The sequence below is a fragment of the Paramisgurnus dabryanus genome, chromosome 12 (assembly GCF_030506205.2).
Source record: "Paramisgurnus dabryanus chromosome 12, PD_genome_1.1, whole genome shotgun sequence".
Lineage (NCBI taxonomy): Eukaryota > Metazoa > Chordata > Actinopteri > Cypriniformes > Cobitidae > Paramisgurnus > Paramisgurnus dabryanus.
The window spans coordinates 11,251,698-11,265,706 of NC_133348.1; the positions used below are offsets into that span (position 1 = coordinate 11,251,698).

The 14,009-nt window shown below is 35.3% G+C and overlaps 1 protein-coding gene across 1 annotated transcript in view; it reads left to right on the plus strand.

The window, feature by feature from the left end:
• Nucleotides 1-7,228: 7,228 nt before the first annotated feature.
• The window catches only part of fig4a (FIG4 phosphoinositide 5-phosphatase a), an 81,590-nt gene continuing 74,809 nt past the window's right edge, over nt 7,229-14,009 (plus strand). Inside the window, exons 1-4 of the mRNA XM_065256455.2 lie at nt 7,229-7,356; nt 7,737-7,841; nt 10,999-11,097; nt 11,202-11,325. Of these exons, the coding sequence (XP_065112527.1) occupies nt 7,279-7,356; nt 7,737-7,841; nt 10,999-11,097; nt 11,202-11,325 (406 nt within the window). The 5' untranslated portion in view covers nt 7,229-7,278. The remainder of the gene's footprint in view (nt 7,357-7,736; nt 7,842-10,998; nt 11,098-11,201; nt 11,326-14,009) is intronic.

Consider the following 14,009-nt stretch of genomic DNA (forward strand, 5'->3'; position numbering starts at 1 on the left):
TTATGTCTACTGCCCTAGATAGACAGCATCCCAACTAAAGGAAAGGAATCTTGTGAATCAGAACACTTTGCATAGGTTAAAGCTTTTGGGGTCGAGTGATTATCAGCCCTGATATTAAAGGTGCCAAAGAATGCATTGTAATAATCTGTTAAATTGCTCTCTGATATCTACATAGAAGGTATGTGACTTTATTAAGTGCAAAAATGATCCAGATACGGTTTACATGTCCATTAAATGTTTATAATAATGAATAATAATGTTGAGCTCTGCTCTGATTGGCTGTTTTTTAGAGCAGCTCCTTCAGTAGCTCTGTGTGTGTGTAAACAGATATTATGTTTGAGTCTCTATCAAATGAAGAGACAGATTTTGAGAATTTATCAATTTTTGGAGATTGTTAATGGAGGTTTCTGAGTGGTAAGTTTGTGTTTTTTCAGTGTGGACCTGCAAAACGTAACCTTAACGTCAATAGTAGAACTTCAGCCTAAACGCATTAACTAGCATATAACACTAACTCAGGAATCCCAATTTTATTTTTAGCATTGTAACAACTTTGTAATTAATTTAATGTGTAATTTAATGTTGGGGCCGTACATCACGACTTGAGATTGGTCTGTGTCAGCTTCTTTTGCATGCACGAGGTTTACATAAGAAGAAGGAAATAATTGTGTTTGAAGCTCACAATATGTCTTCTTTACCATGTACAGAACTCTTATTATTCATCTAGGTCTAGATAAATACAGTTTTACATTTACGGCACCTTTAATTTTATGCAGTATTTTTTTTCCAAAACCAATTTGCAGATAAAATAATAAAATTTTGACATGCTATATTTGGTTCTGATGTTGCCACCTCTGTCAGGACTCACCACGTTGTGGCCAATGTTCGCCCACCGCCCATCTGATTTGTTAGGAGTTACAAGTCCAGCATGTTTTTATATTATTATTCACAGTTTTCCGAATTATGCCAGTCTTTTGTCAGAGAGCCCCTATTATTCTTAATGATACATAGGTTCAAAATATCGGTAATCGATCAACTTTATTTGTAATAATCAGTATCAACAAAGTCTTTTTAAGGAAGTCTATTTCTACTGGAAGGCGGCCATACAAACTGTTGCAATCTTCCTCATTCATATCAATACCAGTGATGCATCTTGGTAATATTAATTATTTTGGTATTGGCCCTAAAAATAACAAAAGGTTGACACCTAGGTTTAGGAACAAAGCCTATTTGTATCCTGAAAAAATTGAGCCTACTAATAAATAGCATGTAACTAATACAGCAAATATCAGTAATAAAGAAAGTGACTTATGAGGATGTCACCAGTATTGACCTGACTGGTCAGACCCAGGATTGAACTCACTGTGTCCACAGAAGATGATGCTGAATATGCTGATAGCCTTAAACACACACGCGCGCACACATGCACACGCACGCACACACACGCACACTTGTGTAAGTGGTAATAGAGATTTAATAATTAACCATTAACAATGTAATTTTAAGATGTTCTTTCTCCATTAACACCATTTTTCTCAATAGTGAGATTTTCAGCTCATGCATGCTAAACAATGATCTCATATGTATATTTGTTTAGTCATTTCTTAGTACATTGGTGCGCTTGTCACGTTTCACACGGTTAATGAAACCGAACACCATGTTAATCATTCAGTTCCAATATTAATAATTGTGATAAATTCCCAAGCCTGTCCACGAGCCGCCTGCTGATGGTCTGTGATGTAGATGTAGTGACCTGTGTAATGGTCGCTGGACATCCATCATAGCTTATCATTCTAAGTAAACAACATGACTGCTACACAGCAATACACAGACGGCAGCCAAACTTTACTCTGCTCTTAGATCTCAGCTTCACTTTGTAAATAATTTGGAAATACCACAGCTGACCCACGGCTGACTCTGTAATCGAAAGAAATTACTACTTGCAAAAACCTTTTATGCTAAACACAGAATCGAAAGCTAACATCCACAAACAACTTATACAGTAAAGTTCAAAATAAGTTACTGTAATTAATTAGTTGATTAGTTACTGTAATTAGCATCGCAAAAGGCCATGGATTCAAACGAAAGGTAATATAAAATGTAAATGTGAATTGTCACCAGTAATGGTGGTCATACAAAATACTATAGGCTTAAGTGCCTTATTTTACACAAGCAAGCATTAGAAGAGTACCTGTAAAGAGATTTTGGACCCCATCACGGGACACCAGAGAGTTTTGTAAGAAGGACGTGTCTGACCTCAGCATCCAGAGTCATGAGGCTCACGACTGGACCTGCAAATCACACATAACATTAAGAATTTGAAATCCTCACCTTAGGGTCTACTGAGAATCTATACCTTATAAATCCTTTACTTTACTTTTACCTGTACTACAATAGTAACTTATGTAAGAATTTTTGGTTTGTTTATAGAACATCCTGAAGTCAAGAAACATTTATTTGGAAAGCAGTGTATGCGTCTAGTTTATTTTAACTCCATTGTATAACTTTTTTTTTAGGCATAAAACAAAACATTAGGGATGTAAGAAAATTTCATATTCATGTTTTCCTTCAATATCAGGGAGCCACTTAAAGTGGTAAACTTAAATTCTTTTTTTCAGTGTATATATTTAACTATTTTCAAGGTATCTGCTGTTTCCTTTTCTCTTCTTTCATGCAAAGCTGCTTTGAAACAATGCAACATTGTAAAAAAGCATCATATAATTAAATTTAATTCCATTTCATCAGCATTTCATAAAAAGTCAAATGACTGTATTTCACAATATTAAAGATTATAAATAGTTATTAACCCGAGTAAATGAATGCTTGGGTAGATTTACTGGAAAACAAAACTAAACCTGGTTCTTAATGTTTTTAGTGTGTCAGTTTATATTTGTGAGAACACAAATCAATAACAACCAAAATAAAATCACAGTTTTTAATCTTCTGTCTCTCTCACTAAGTGGGCAGTGGGAATTTAGGGGTCTCTGACCTGCGCCCGACCTCTTGGGTGTCTCTCTCTCATATCTTTATAAGCACAGATCAAACCTCAAGTACTTCTAGACCACCAGAGGTGAGTGGCACCCAAAACTCTCTGCTTTACTTCTGTCATCCACCGTGTCTCCAGTTCAGATCTGTCCCAGTTTATCAATGCTGCGTCAATTCATATCACCTTTCAGTCAGACATATCTGTGTACTAATCTGGTGGTAAATGCTTGTATCGCTGTGTATCTGAGCGTGTCGATGTCATCTGCGGGTGTGTGGATTTTCTGATCTTTTCGTGCCACCGTGTACTTGAGATTATCTGTGATTCTAGTCAAAGCTGAAGCTCAGTGACGCTCATGGGAAATTATTTTCAAAACTGTCTCAAGGTGACGACCTCCGCAAAACCTTCGTATCTCATGAGGAGATGTGCATCGAGATCTCGAGAGGCGTAGAGGAAAACACCACAGAACTTTCCACAGACTTTTTCCTTACTGTTTCAACTAGAGTTCGAACGATAGAGGATTTTACTAGGGATGCACCGATACCACTTTTTTGGAATACGAGTACGAGTACTTGCATTTCAGTACTTGCCGATACCGAGTACTTAATAAAAAAACATTATTTAAATTTACAGGTAACAGCTTTAGTCATATAATTTAACAAAAAAACAAAGGACTAGTTTTCCAGTTTGCCTCTTTGGACAACACAAGAGGCATTAACCCCTTACACGCCGCTCAAACATAGACATTTCTCAGACCGTGGTATCGATTCCAGGTATCGGGGGACTTTTAACGAGTACAAGTACTTTAAAAAAAGTGGTATCGAGGCCGATACCAGTATCTGTATCGGTGCATCCCTAGATTTTACCGATACTGATTTGTCCATACTTACCGATAATCGATTAATCGACCGATAGTTTTTAAAATGGATAAAAAACAAACATAACACTAAAAGTAAAACAGTGCTGAAATGTATTACAAAAGTTATAAAACAACAGTACTGAATCATGAAAATGTGCTAAATGAAATAAAAATATTATTAATTAAATAAATAAGTACTGAAGTAAATACTTGTGTGAAATACTCCCACTGGTAATCTTTACATTTCATAAATGTGTATTATGTGTGTAGTCTTGTACTTTATTTTTTCAGTTTTAACACTTAATGATTATCTAATCAAAATAACAAAATATGAATTGCAGTGATTATAAAAATAAACTAAACTCAGATTTTGATTTGTTGGATATGTTAACGTAGCAGACAGCTGCATATAGTTAACTTTCTCTCGTTATTAACTTAAAATATGTATAAAATTATCCAGCTGGAAATAAACAAATGCAAATCGATTGTAATAATCATGTCATTAAACATTTGGGTTGGATTAATCGGCATGTATTTTTGTTTGAGGTACTACTAATATTATTGTCCTGTAAGCCAACTTAGATTCCTGCTGTGGTTTCTTTGCTAATGCAGCATCAATTCAGCAAATTATTTACTTTATAATGAAGCAAAGGACGCACTCGGAAAAACTATTGCCATGTATTAATCGATTAATCGGCATGTATTAATCGATGAATAAATCGATTAATCGACATATATTAATCGATTAATAATCAATTATCTACCTCTAGCTTTAACACAGAGTGTCGAGTCCAGATAAAGCTGGATGTGGACTCGGTCTTGACACTTGATCTCTGGTCTTGGCTCGGATTCGAGTTGGACTCGACTACAACACTGTCAGACATGAATGATGCTCAAATCATGTGGCCTGTTGAGAAGAGATGTGACCTGAATGATGTCATACCCATCACCCATCTGTTTGTTTTGCACAGGAAAGCTCTTGAATCTGGGGGAAAATGAGACAAGGAAATGGAAACACAATGAAAGAAGAAGCAGCAGCGTGGTAACAGAGAGACTCTAGTGAGGGTGCAGACAAGCTCTGAGGCTTTCAATGGGAAAAGTGCGATGCTTCCCAGAACCCTGCGATGCTGCCAACACAAACCCAGTTCTCCGCAAACTCCGGGATGCCTGTCTGACCGGGGGAGGGACACAGCGGCGCCACGCCGATTCCGAAGACAACTTATCTCTCACTCTCAGTGATAATACTGTCAAAATAAGAGCCAGGATACAGCAGAGAGGAACTGGTTAAAACCTGCAGCCAAACCGGGTCCAGGGTCTGACTGTGTTAAACAGTTCTCTGAGGGACATCAGCTTTTATTTTTGGCTATGTGTACCTCTGACCCATTTCTTTCTAACATCCTCACTGTTAACTGTCTTTCTAGGCTTTATCTTTGAAAAGCATCGTTCCAGATGTTAATGGAGCAGCATTGATTCCTGTATTATTGTATTATTGCTGGACTCAAACCTAACAGACAGACAATAGCAGCACAATACATTACATAACTACTTAACTAATGTCTCTCTTACACACATTTTTACACACCATTATCTTACAAAGGAAAATCTCACAAACATATGACTGGTGCCAATTAATAAATGCCAAAGAACTGACAGTTTATCTATGTAATTAAAGCGACATCTACATGAAGTAAAGAGAATTACATCTTCATACTAACCTCATGGGTCAAGTCAGAACAGCATATAGACGGTTCAGCAGTAACAACATAAACAAACGACTTTGGTGGAACAAACGTAACTTCCGGCAAACTCACTTATGCAAAGAATCAATAGCAACAGAGTCCTTAGAGTAGTTTATTTCTGATATCAAGCAAAATAAATAACAAGTCGATTACTTTAGTTTAAATCATATCCATCAAAATGACAATGAGCTAATGTTACTGTATAAAATGTGTAATGTATACAATCTTAACTGGGTCAATGACTTGACATTAAATATTTTGTGTCCGTATGGTTCAATTAAATGTAAAAGGGTTAAAATGTCAAAATAAATTTGCACATTACTTGCATACATTCTCTTTTTTGAGGACCAAGTTTAAAATTTCTGGTTTTATTTCATTTTGAAAGAATATTTGCCGGATGTCAGTGTGGTATAACCGCTCTATTTCAATTGGTGTAACTATTATTTTTAACAATGAAAATATAAATATATTCATTAAAAATGCAGAATAAATATAATCATCTACTTTAGGCATAAAATTTACATAAATACACTATGTGCATTGAAATAAACCTGATGCCTGTTTTTAAAACAAGTTTTTAAAAAGATTTTTGAATTTCCCATCTTGCCAAACAGTTTTTGTCACTGACCCAACTACTGACCTAACCTCCCCATTACATAGCGATGATCCATGATCGCCGTCTTCCCTCGTCTTTAGGAAACCAAAACAGTCTATAACACTGCTGTATGCGCACACATGCACGCAAACACGTATGTTTCAATGTTTGAAATTACTTTTTAAAACTAAAATATAGCTGCGAATTATAAGAGTGTAGCGAGTAATCGCATACAAAATAAAAGTTTGTGTTTGCATAATATATTTGTGTGTTTATTGTGTGTAATTATTATGCATATATATATATATATACATACATTCATGTATAAATGTAAGAATTTTTTGTTTATGTATAATTTTTTAAATTTATATATAATATAAAATATATATAAAAGTATATACATGCAAATACATGCATGTGTTTGTATTTATATGCAAAATAATTACACACACTTATATTATGCAAAAACAAACTTTTATTTTGTATGTGATTAATCGCGATTAATCTTTTGACAGCCCTATGTCTATCATTTAATTCGCAATTTGTTAATGTACTGTACCCTTGACTGTACCTCAGTATGTTTTGCGCATGTGCAGTGCACATGATGCGTGAAGTACACCAGAAAGTACTTGATTGATCGACTTCTGGTTGGTGGATTTTAAAGATAATTTTTGGGTAAAATTCGTGCCATTTTAATCATGTGAATCACTTTTTAAAAGTTGCCAAATACATTTTGAAATATGTTTCAAGCGTAGTGTTGAAGTAAAAGTTGCAAAATATAGCAACACAACTGTAACATTGATTTAACACTTACTTACATTGACGGATGAACCCAAAGCATCATCGGCTCTTTCTACCCGGTAAAGTTTTACCCCCTGCCTTGCACTTCTTCCTTTCATTCAGGAAGATGCAAATCTTCACATACTGTATACATCCAAACTCAACAGGAATATACACAGCGTCAAAAACATAAAAAAGCGCTCGTATTTTCAAAGACCGTGGACCTTTTGATTCACGTGCACACATCTGTTTTTTGAATCGCTTTTCTCTTCGTCATGTTTGTCCCCGCTGAGGCTCCGTGTCAGCTGAGCTGTGTGACAGTCACATGATATCGTGTATGGTTTTTCTGTTAGTATGTAACATTTCACAAATATATCGACATTTATGGATACGTCTGCTGATCGTAAGTTTATTTTAATCTATTTTTGTGTTTTACACAACGTCGTATAGGAACCGGATGATAAGGAGTCGTTAAACGCTTCATTTACATAAACATCTCCCTGACATTATTGTTTCATTTTTATCTGTAATGATATTTAATATTAATAATTTAAAAAATGAGCGATCTGCTGGTTCACTTTTGTATTACGTGATTCATTCTGGACAGAATGATGGGTTTTGATTGTTATAAGTTTGTCTTGTACGTATGGTACTGTTTTAAAATTTCATGTAACTTCTATTTAGTAATATACATGCTCTCTAGATTTTTAGATTATACGACTATTAAAAAATGCCATATTTGTTTGTTAATAGGTTTATTGTGTTGCTTTTACTTTGTTTCAGGGTTTGTCTAAAGGTTTTGTGAATGTTAACCTAAGCATCATCATGCCTTTGACAGCAGCTGTGATCAGTGGGATTCAGAAACTGGTGCTCTATGAAACGAGGGCTGTAAGTCATCACAACAGTTCATTTCTTGCACTTGACGAATGAAGAAGTTGCATTACTCAGAGATCATGTGCATTGCCTTGCAAATGCATAGCAACACTATACAGTAGTCTTTTTTAAACACTATATACAGATCAGTTGTTCATATGCATTTTAATATTTTATTGTGCATCAGCAGCACGTGTATTCAAGTAAAATGGATAGTTTCATTCATGGATGATTGGTCAATACAGCATTCTAGTTGTGTTAAAATACAATAACAGCTATGAAATGCAACACCTGTTTACCACTTACTGTACATGTAGCACTGAATATCATCCATAGTTTTCATAAACTATATCTTCTATATATATCTTCAGTCTGTGAAATTCATAATATCTTCGGAGTATCAAAATATAATTTGAAGCATCAAAGTTTGATTTCAGTCACTGATTTTATTTTATTTCAATCTTTGATGTGACCGTACTCAGTCAATATTAGAAATTTTAAGTTTATATTTTCCACAGAATGTTCTTTACATAATGTAGGATGATTTTATAGAAAACCACAAAAAAAGCTGTTTTTAGGCATAGTCACATTTAAATGATCATAGATCTGTGTCAGTATGCACACTGTGGCACCAGATGGCAGTGTTCACCTTCAGTAAAACTTATAATTTTAATGCCTTTCTGGCTTCTTTGCAGTTCACTTCTTTTCATGATATTAAAGTAATTACTCCTATCCAAGCTTAATATACATTTGTATGTTATCCATTGGTAGATTAAGTTCCTTAAAACAAGTCAAGTCATGTTAGCTTCATTGTCATTCCACTGTATGTATTTAACAAATTGCATATTACACAATGTTGCACATCTTACATAAAAGATTTAACAAATACCTGGCTAGTTATAAGAAGCAATCTGACAGTGCATATGTTCAATAAGAAGAAAAACTATACATATACAAAGAAAGCTAGTTGTAAGTATGCATGTACTTGACAAGCAAAATATTGTGATCAACATAAGCTTAAAGATTGTGACCCTTGCTATGTTACTAAGATGTACAGACTTGTTACAAGGCACTTGTTAAACTGTTTTGGTTTCTCACTTACCCCTCAGCCTCTATGATACTTAAAGAGTAACTAAACCCTTAACCAACTTTTTTTAGTTACTGATCTGTAAGAATGATGTTTTATTAGTGCTGTTCATTGATTTTAGTAAGTTTTTTGACATTTGGATATAAAGTGTTCCAATACTATAATATATGGTGTAAAAACGTCTGAGTGCTGCCCTCTTCAGGTTGAACGGTGGCTACTGCAGTTGCATTTTCCTATTGGATGTTGGGTCCAAAAAAAGAACTCGTGACGTAAGCAGGTTCAAGCTCACCACGGCCTTGTTACGATCTCACCACACACTTAGTTCGTCCCCTCTATCTCCGTTGGGATCTGGCCACTTTTTTGCATTTTTCAAATATTGCCAGTGGGTGGAGTCAGGGTCTCAACAGGGGTTTAGTTACGCTTTAAATCCTCTATGATACTTAAATCCTCTAGTCTATGATACTTTCGAGCATCAAAGTTTGATTTCATTTTAATTTCAATCTTTGACATGACCGTACTCAGTCAATATTAGAGATATCAAGGTTATAAGGATTAAATCCATTCTTTAATGGCCATTCTTTAATGTAAGTCTATTATAGATGATCCTAAAACAGTCGTTCTTAACAAGCCATTTGATTTGCATGCCAGGTTACAGACTTAGGCTTAATATTTAGCATTTTAATAAACATTCCTGGCCATTATTCTGTTAAAGACACAGTGAGCATCATTTACTGTCTTCAGACACATAGTGCTGTACAGTGCGTGCGAGTCTGTTACTTTGGTAAGTCTTTTCACACCGAACAGGATGGATCAGAGTACAAGTGCATGAAGGGATATTGAGCATAATAACAATGATGATAGAGCAGCAGTTTGTGCTGTAGTTTGTGATCTCTCACATGAAATCTACCTGAAAGACACAATATGTAAGATTTTTGTAATTATCCAAAAGCCACTTGCACAGTGTGATATATGTCATGGAGTTGTGTACTTGCATAATCCAAAAAGTTCCTAAGGATTTGTAAATCCCAAGAAATTCCAGTTTTAAAGGTGCAGTGTGTAACTTTTAGAATAATCTCTTGACAGAAATGCAATATAATTTACATAACTATATTATCAGACCTCAAATAACGAACAATTATGTTTTACTTGCATTAGCATAATACGTTTTTATCTACATACACTGCAGATCCCCTTACATGGAAGCCACCATTTTGTGTCACCATGTTTCTACAGAAGCCCTTAACGGACAAACTTTGTTTAATAAGTTGCCTCTGATGTAGACATGTTTGTCCTGTGGTATCTACCGTAGCTTCTCTATGCGTTTCAAAAACGAAGGGTCAGCTGTGGACAAGCCGTTGGTTGGGATTTGCAACCTCACCAATAGATGCACTGACACACTGCACCTTTAAATAGTGGCTCAACCCTCGTTTCCCTTGTACTTATCACCCCTTTAGTGATTTAAAGGAACACGCCCAGATTTTGGGAATTTAGCTTATTCACCGTATCCCCCAGAATTAGATAAGTCCATACATAACTTTCTCATCTCCGTACGTGCTGTTCTTTCATTTGATATGTTGTATGTTTATATATTTAAAGAAGAACATGTTTAGGAAGGCATTTAACTTTTTTGAAAATCATAAAAAATGCTGGCACTGGCTGGCAACTTTATTTTAAAAACGCTTCTGGGGAAAAACCTAAAGACCTCTAGTAAAACGACCTTTAAAGAAATATATGCTTTATATGTCATGAAAATCTTACTGAACCTATTTCTTTATACATTCTTGTTCATTTTTTGGTTTGTTTTACTGTCAAATGTGAGCTCAAGATATCGTATGAAATTCACACATTTTCCATGTTTAATCAGAAATGCTTTTATTTTCAAGTACTGCAGGTTTGCATGCACAATGAATTTTTCTTGTTGTACTGGTGCTTAGTAATGACAGTAACAGTACAATAAAATAAATGAAATATACAAATATTAACAGAGAAAAGGAAATTCACCCATTATCATCGATGCCCTCAGTGTTTGTACAATATATAATTCATTGATAATATTCATATTTAAATGTGTTCAATTTTTCACAGAGGTATTTCCTTGTGGGCAGTAATAATGCACAAACAAAGCATCGCGTCCTGAAGATCGACCGCACCGAACCGCGAGACCTGGTCATTATTGATGATAAGGTGAGCTCGTCTGATTTGTCATTAATGCTATTTGAGGATTTAAATCAACATCACAAGATATGTAGATCAAATCTGGAAATCTTTGTGTGTTGTTTGTGTGACAGCATGTTTACAGTCAGCAAGAGGTACGAGAACTGCTGGGCAGGTTGGATTTGGGCAATCGCACCAAGATGGGGCAGAAGGGATCCTCTGGCCTATCGAGAGCCGTATCTGCCTATGGCATTGTGGGTAAGACATTCTCGATCTCTTCTTTATTCTTCTGATTTGTTTTGTTTATTCTTCTGTCTGGCTAATGAGATGTGCACTGATGCTGCATTGTAATGGTGCGGTTGTCAGACCGATATCACAGGCACGTGTGTCTTGTAAAGGTCAGGAAAACACTTCAGAAGTGTGCGGAGGCTCGTGCTGTTTACCCGTTCACACACGGGCACCTCGTCACCATGGAAACACATGATGGGAAGAAAAGGTTTGCCCATTTGTGTCCGAGACTCTTTATCATTCGTCTGGTGGTAAACGGGTCAAAGATTTACTCCGGTATCGGTAACGCTAAGATTAAAACTGTTACATGCGTGCTAAAATGGCAAGAGTTAATGACTGTCTGTCTGTAACTTTATTGGTTAATTCAGTTTATATGACTCAGGGTTGAGCAGGTTTTTATTAGTTGGCTGGGAAACAAAGAGTTTTCAAACATGTGAACATCCATATCCAGTGATTTTGTCTCTTGTCGTCTTAACTCATATGTGTGTTAATATCTGGACACACACAAGCACACATCCGCCACACTTAAAGTCCAGATGTATGTCACACTATATCTTACAGGTCAGAATAAAGCAGACGGTTTTCACATGAGCTGCAGGCGTGATCGCACACTGGACGTGTCGGATAGGGCGCTGCGTGTGAGAATCTCGAGGGCATGGCCTACTTTCTTTGACACAGATCTGGGTTTTAGGTTTGAATCGCACATCGAAATTGAATCTTATGCAACCTTAATATAACATTTACAGGGAATTTTGAAAATAGTACGAAGCAAAAATTTGATGGTTGATGCGTGTCTGTGTCATACATTTTGTTTTTAATAGATGTGTTTATCTGATCAGAAATGACGCAGTCACACAGGCGTCACAAAAACAGCTATGGGGACGTATGAGAGAAACTCATGGCACATTATTATGTGGGAGCGTTTGATTACACCCTTACTTCTCGTCATTAGGGAAAATGTGTTTGCCTACAACATGCTATTAGGTGCCCTCTGGATGTAGTTTAAATTGTCACCGTCTGAACTAAAATGCAATAATGCGTTGAGTTATTTAGCCTATAATAAACACATTAGAGCACAGAAATAAAAGAAAGAAAAGAAGGAAAAGAAGCATGAGAGGAAAATGAAAAAATAAAGAGAGAGTATGTGATGAATCCTGATGGTTTCTTGTAAATATTTAGCTGTAATCACTAGCGTGTAACATTTCTCTTCTGTTTGACTAATGTCTGGTTGGACTGCTAAAGTTTAAAAAAGACACATAAAACTGAACGTCTTCAGTATCGTCAGCAGTAATGACAAAGTCCGTAGATTGCAATGTGCCTTGTTCGAAACCTCCTTTTGCAGACTCCGCCTCTCGCTCTTCTCCTTTATCATATCCTATTATAACAAAAAGGCATTAATTTTCAGAAAAAATTAATAAATTAATAAAAAAAAAAATGCGGTAACACTTTACTTGAAGGGGTGTTCATAAGATTGACATGGCACGTGCTATGAACATGAAGGAGATTTTATGCACGTTTATGACAACTGTCATTAAGTGTCATTTGTTCAGTTATGTCATTTTCAATGCAAAGAAGACATTGAGATGTCTTGGTTATGACAGCTTGACATTAACCAGTACAACTTGTCATGACGACTCGACACTACCAAGACAACATAACTGACCATTTTTACTAGTGAAACAAATTGAATTTGTAATTAAAATGTCATGTTAATGCTCCGTCAAATAGTTTTATAACAGCGTATGAATATTTTTCTTGACCTCAACTACAGTGGTACAAATATAATCTGTCATTTAAATGTAATTAAGTATTAATACTCTGTCAAATTGTTTTATAACAAACATCATGAATATTCTTCAGTTCATAATGTTTTTTTAAGTTTTCTCCATTTGTTTAACAAATAAAATTAAATCAATCATTCAATAATAATAATAATTAAAACTGATAAAATTATATTAAATGAATTTTGAGACCGATTCACCTAAAATTAAATGACAGATTCAATAGCTTGTGCTAAGCTATGCTAAAAGTTGTACCGCCAGACCCGGAGGTCAGCTTAATGGATTCCAAAACAGTAAAAATCAAATGTTTAACTGTAGGGGAGCTGGAAAATGAGTGTCCCTTTAAGTTTGATAATTATTCTGCTATGTCATGTTTATGACAGATTTATGATGTATTGGTTTATGTCAAGTTGTCATAACAAAGACAAAATACAAACAGTGTCATCTTGCATTAAAAATTACATGATTGAACAAATCACACTTAGGGACAGCTGTCATAAATGTGCATAAAATCTCCTTGATGTTTATGACACAAGTCACGTCATGATTAAGAAGGTGTCATGTCACCCCTTCAAGTAAAGTGTTACCGAAAAGGCTTTATTAGGTAGGGTTAGGGGTCAGTGTAGGGAGGGCTTTTCCCCCCAATAATGCAGCATGCATTTAATTTAAATAAATAAATATAATCATTTACACACTATGTTATTATTGCATCCTGTTAATGTACAAAAATACTGAGGTGCAAATAGTATCTGCCAATATAAAGCATATATAGCATCTAATAACTATTTACACATATTGCAAAGAACTGCTTTGTTTACATGGTGTAAATAGCATCTGTCGCTAAGTAAATATGCTAATTTTATTTAGTGTAAA